The sequence below is a fragment of the Carassius auratus genome, chromosome 24 (genome assembly GCF_003368295.1).
Source record: "Carassius auratus strain Wakin chromosome 24, ASM336829v1, whole genome shotgun sequence".
NCBI lineage: Eukaryota > Metazoa > Chordata > Actinopteri > Cypriniformes > Cyprinidae > Carassius > Carassius auratus.
The window spans coordinates 1665170-1671753 of record NC_039266.1 but is presented as its reverse complement, the minus strand read 5'-3'; the positions used below and the strand labels follow the sequence as shown (position 1 = coordinate 1671753).

At 36.8% G+C, this 6584-nt stretch overlaps 1 gene segment (V, D, J or C); it reads left to right on the top strand.

Annotated features, from left to right (window-relative positions):
• The first annotated feature begins 1127 nt into the window (after positions 1-1127).
• On the top strand, positions 1128-2561 carry LOC113041811 (Ig lambda chain C region-like). The segment is given in 3 exon segments: positions 1128-1136; positions 1226-1277; positions 2072-2561. Coding segments are annotated over 3 exon segments (378 nt in total).
• The last annotated feature ends 4023 nt before the right edge of the window (positions 2562-6584 follow it).

The window sequence follows — 6584 nt, the reverse complement described above, 5'->3', positions numbered from 1 at the left end:
GATTTGATATCAATTCATCACAAAATCAAAGCATAATTGAGTCAAACCCGTCTGTCCCAGGACAGATCTGAGTCTAATAGAGCTGATGTGAGTCCTAACTCAGTTGTGAGCTCATGTGTAGTTCTGTGTTTGGTCTCTGTGTGTCAGTAGTGAGTGATAGTGTTTGATCAGCTGCAGCATCAGTTCAGTCACTGTGACTCTGACTGACACAGGTTTTTGTAACACTCACAATCACTGTGTGAACAGCCTAGTGCTACCCGGCCAGTGGAAACTCTGACAGTAATAATGTCCAGCATCTTCAGTCTGGACTCCACTGATGGTCAGAGTGAAATCACTGTTAGATCCACTGCCACTGAATCTAGATGGAGTTCCTGACTGGAGGGTGCTTGCTTCATAAATCAGGCGTTTAGGAGCTTCTCCAGGTTTCTGTAAGTACCAGCTAAGAAAGTGTGTCCCAAAGAGATTCCTGTACACATCTGTGCTGGTTCTACAGTTGATCTTCACTGTTTCTCCTGGTTGAGCTGCTGTCGTTGAGGGACTCTGAGTGACGCTGATCTGTCCTCTACACTCTGAAACACACAACAAGAAGAAAATCAACTCAAAACTTTGTCAATATACTTGAAGAAATGAATTGATATCAAACTTGTGCTCCAAAACCTTGAGCAAACGCTGTGAGAGTCCAGATGAAGATGATGATGAAGGTCATGTTGATGAAGATTGTTGTGTGTGTCAGTGATGAAGTGTTAAACTCACAGCACTATAAACACTCTCAGAGCACTGAAGCATCTGATCAATATGCAAACACACTCACATCATTTACCTGGAGACAGTCGCTCATTAACAGACACAAAATACAATTACTATTAATTTTCTCCTGTAAGACTCTGAGAATATTTTTGACTGTAGTTTGATAGAAACATGATTAATGTTAATTCATTAATTTGATGTCAAATCCGTGGATGTTGTGCAGGTTTTTCCAGACATGAGGATCATCACACGTGTCTCTGTCAATCACTGAATCAACTGAGTTTGATTGTGAGTCACGTCACACTTGATATAAAAGTGAATTTCTTTCAATAATTGAGGTTGATGTTTTAGTAATAAGACAGATGAAGTAAATGCAGGTGATGTGTGCTGTGAGTGTGTGTTTGTTGGAGACTCAGTTGATGTGTGTTTGTTCAGTTAGTGAAGCGTTCAGGAGGTTTTTGTTCAGCTGCTCTATTAGTTTGTATCACTGTGGTGGACTTTCGGCAGCGGCACCAAACTGGATGTTGGCAGTAAGTCAATCATCATTTCATTATTAATACAACAACTGACTGACAAACACTTTGTTACGCTATAGAAATTATGCATGCTTTTGTATTTTTATATTTATATATATTTGTATTTTTAGTTCACACAATGTTTAACATTGTAAAGATGGTTTTGATTGTCATGGCATTTTTGTTTTCATCCATTGAACTATAATCATTTCTGTTATTTCAACTTAATCTGATGACTTTTCAGAGCTTCAGCTCTTTTTTCTTCTTTGTTAATTAAATTCTAAATGTTAAAAATTAGTTTGTCATTATGACACAATTTTCATTTTACTTGAACATTTCTGACCGTAATTAAACTTATATTTTCAGATTAGTGTGCTGATTTTCAAGTAAAGCCTGCAGATATTTTCAATCTGGAAATTATTTTTACTTTAATTTATTTTTAATATTTGTTAAATTAAATACCAAAACTTTAAATTTTGTACCCAATTTTCTCATCCTGCCATCAAAAATTTACGATTTTCTATTCTGTTTTCTCCACATCTGATCTTTAATGATTTTAATCAAAGGGACCGTCATTGAAGTTGTGTCTCTGTGAAAGAATGTGTCTTTAAATCAATATATTTCACCAAACTTTCATTGCTTTACTGATCACAATTTTGTAAAAATTTATTCAGTTGACTTGCAGTTTAATATTGCTAAAATGACTAATAAAATCATCACTGTATTAATTGTTCATATATATTTTCTATGAATCTGAAAGTAGAGAAAAGCTTTGTTCCTGACTGAGGTGAGTGTTGTGTGTTTGTCAGGCGTCACTCGTCCTAAAGTGAGCGTCCTGCCGCCCTCCAGTGCAGAGATCTCCTCAAAGAAGACAGCGACACTGGTGTGTGTGGCCAGCAAGGGCTTCCCGTCAGACTGGAGCCTGAGCTGGAAGGTGGACGGGAGCAGCAGGTCTCAGGAGAGCAGCGCTGGGCTCCTGGAGAAGGACGGTCTGTACAGCTGGAGCAGCAGCCTGACTCTCTCTGAGCAGGAGTGGATGGAGAGCGTCTCAGTGAGCTGTGAGGCCACACGGAGCGGTCAGCCTGCGCTCACTGGACACGTGACGAGACAGCAGTGTTCAGAGTAGATCTGCTGCTCTTCTCACTCATGTCTCACATGGAGACTAAAAGCACATGAGCGACTCCTTCATTCTCCACATCCAGCTTCAGTCGCTCGCATCTGCATCTGCTCTGCTTTGTGTGCTTCATACAAGAACAGATGTGTCTGCTTTATCATTCAGTTATGATGCTATTAAAATTGACTCAATAAATAAAATACAACAGAAACTTTAATCTTTGTGTTCTATTTTGTTATTTTTGTTTCAGGTCTTTCTTTTGATCAGTGCTTTAACTCACATTTAAATAAAAAACTGAAAAACTTAACTCAACGGACCGTGAAAAAACACCAGCAGATAGACGATGAAACAACATGAACTTAGACACATTTAATAAGATTAAGTGGGTTAGATTAAGTGTAAAACTGAATAATTTCTTTATATATTTTATTTAATATCCATTAAAATTCAAACTCACAGTTTCACTGTTTGATCGGTTCATCTCTCTGAACTGAAACAGTTTCACTTCTGCTCATGCACTGATGAGACAGTTATGAAGATTGAGTCGTAGTTTTATTAGACAAGTTCTGAGCTCATGAGGAAGTTTCTCAGTATGATTGTAAGTACACATAAAAACATAAAAACTACCTAACTGTAACAGAGAAACATTTGTGTGTTTTTGGATTGATTTGATATCAATTCATCACAAAATCAGAGCATAGTTGAGTTAAACCCGTCCGTCACAGATCTGAGTCTAGTAGAGCTGATGTGAGTCCTAACTCAGTTGTGAGCTCATGTGTAGTTCTGTGTTTGGTCTCTGTGTGTCAGTAGTGAGTGATAGTGTTTGATCAGCTGCAGCATCAGTTCAGTCACTGTGACTCTGACTGACACAGGTTTTTGTACCACTCACAATCACTGTGTGAACACATTAACACTGTTGATGACATGTACACTCTGACAGTAATAATGTCCAGCATCTTCAGTCTGGACTCCACTGATGGTCAGAGTGAAATCTCTCCCAGATGATCTACTGCCTGTGAATCTAGATGGAGTTCCTGATCGCTGATTGATTGATGCATAAATCAAGAGTTTAGGAGCTTCTCCAGGTTTATGTAAGAGCCAGCTAAGAAAATGGTTTCCATTATTACAGCAGTCTGCATCTCTGTTAAATGTACAGGTCACAGTGACTGATTGTCCAGTTTGAGCGAGCAGCACTGAGGGAGTTTGAGTCACTGTCACCTGCCCAATAGATTCTGTCAAATGAGAAAGATCAGAAATCACAAACACTTTTACAATCATATATCTTCACTACATTAAAAATATCAAATATATCTTTCCAGACACAAACCTCTACATAATACAGTCAGAGTCCAGATCAATATGGTGATGAAAGTCATTTTTGTTGGTTGTAGGTTCAGTTCTAGTGAGAAACAGTTGTTGATCATGTTTGATGTTTGTCAGAGTTATAAACACATGCAGAGCACTGAAGTGTGTGTCGCTCATGTAAAACACACTCTCTATGCAAACACTGCAGGAGAATTTCAACAAGTTGAAGTTGGTTTATTGTGCTGAGACTTAAGAAAATATTTAACGAGTTCACATGTTAATATTATCAGTTATTGATATTCATATTGAAATATGATTTTCACACACATTCTCCTTTCACATACATATTTTCTTTCTTTCACACACTTTCATTCTTCTCACACATGCACACATTTTTACTCTTACACACACATACACTCTCCTTTCACATACATATACAATTATACATATATAGAATATAGAAGAGAAGAATGTATGTATGTTTGAGAGAGAGTATAGTAGAAACTGAAGACTTTTAGTTGAAACGGAAGGTGTTTAGTTGAACTAAAATTACTAAAAATAACTTTAAAAAGGTGTGTGAACTTGCAAGCACGATGTCAGACACTGTAATATGCTCTGGTCCCCTCCCTGCTTACCGTGGTGATGAGATGCATAGCAGATTGTCATCACTCAATGGCTGGATGTCTAAGTGGTGCCCACAGAATAACATAGGTTTCATAGACAATTGGACGAGCTTTTGGGGCAGACCTGACCTGTTGAAAAGAGATGGTCTTCATCCCTCCTGGGGTGGCGCCACTCTTCTCTCTACAAATATGGCACATAGTCTTAGTGTTTATACACTGTAAAAAAATTCCTGTAGAAATTACAGTAACTTACTGGCAGCAGTTTGCCAGTAACTTACTGTAAATTAAACTTACAGTAAAAATACTGTATTCATATTTACAGTACCATTTAACTTGCTGTAAATGTATTTGCAGTAATATATTTTTTTACTGTAAAACACAATTATGTTTTTTTTCTCCTTTTATATATTTTAATACAATAAAATATTACTTTACACTGTGAAATTTACTGTAATTGGTTCACTTTTATTATGTATTGTAAAACTTTACAAATTATTGTATTTCAACAGGTCTCATGTCTCAGTAGTAAAAACTATAAAAAGAAACAAAAGACTGTTTAACTTCTTTTATTGGTTTAATAGTTAAATTGTAATACTTGAAATAACATTTTAATATTCTTGCAGATTGTATTTTCAGTTTTCCAAAAACTTGAATACATTTCATTTATACATAAAAGTTTCATATTAAGAGCATTTTAAAACAACAGACATGAACAGATTCAGTCATAAGAACAATCTTACAAATTTACTAATTCAGAAAACTCCTGTGTATAATGTATTTGCTCTTAGTAGCTTAATAGTTTTGCCAGCTGAAATCCAGAAACTCCTTAAAGGGATAGTTCACCCAAAAATCTGAATTAGGTCATTAATAACTTACCCTCATGTCGTTCCAAACCCGTGAGACTTCCGTTTATCTTCAGAACACAGTTTAAGATATTTTAGATTTAGTCCAAGAGCTCTCAGAGTTCCATCATCAAAGTAGTCCATGTGACATCAGAGGGTCGGTTAGAATTTTTTGAAGCGTCGAAAATACATTTTGGTCCAAAAATAGCAAAAACTACGACTTTATTCAGCATTGTCTTCTCTTCCGGGTCTGTTGTGACACAGTTCAAAACAAAGCAGTTTGTGATATCCAGTTCATGAATCATTCGATGTAACCGAATCTTTTTGAACCAGTTCACCAAATCAAACTGAATCGTTTTATACTGTTCGCGTCTCCAGTACGCATTAATTCACAAATTACTTAAGCTGTTAACTTTTTTAATGTGGCTGACTCGTGAACTAGTCAGTATTTTGTTCGTTATCTGGCTCGGCTCGGTGTTCATCTTCAGTTCTCTCCTCACAGCAGTTCAGTCAGTGTACTTTTTGAGTAAATGAATTACTCCGGGATATTGGTTTGTTCGAACTCAGAAGTGTCAGCCACATAAAAAAAAGTTAACAGTTTAAGTAATTTGTGGATTAATGCGTATTAGAGATGCGAACCGTTTAAAAGGATTCAGTTCGATTTGGTGAACTGGTTCAAAAGGATCCAATTACATGGAGTGATTCGTTCGCGAATCGGATATCACAAACTGCTTTGTTTTGAACTCTCTCTCACAACAGACACGGAAGAGAAGACAATGCTGAATAAAGTCGTAGTTTTTGCTATTTTTGGACCAAAATGTATTTTCGATGCTTCAAAAAATTCTAACTGACCCTCTGATGTCACATGGACTACTTTGATGATGTTTTTCTTACCTTTCTGGACATGGACAGCAGACCGAACACACAGCTTCAATGGAGGGACAGAGGAGATAAATGGAGGTCTCACGGGTTTGGAACGACATGAAGGTGAGTTATTAATGGGTGAATTAATTTTTTGGGTGAACTATCCCTTTAATGAAGGAGGATACATGAGGGTTCAGACCAGAGTTCTTCCTTTGCACCATCTTCCCACTTCTTTTGATGACGTGGAACTTTGAAGAGCACTTGCTGTTGTCAGGGTTAACATTTAACCTTTACATAACAGAAAAAAAAGTTAGATCATTTGATGTGAAAAATGTCTAACAAAACAACCAGATACTCACAACACAACCAAATACAGAAATGCACTGCAAATGGCACAGAACACAACGGAAATATTTCCAGGGGACCCAATATGTGACGAACCCGGATGGAGCATGTTTAGTACTCAACGTCTACTTTTGTTTTCTTGCAAAAAATACAGAGATTACATGTTTATGACATACAACTTTATATACAATATACAAAATGTAAAAAGAACATGAGGGTGAGATATTAA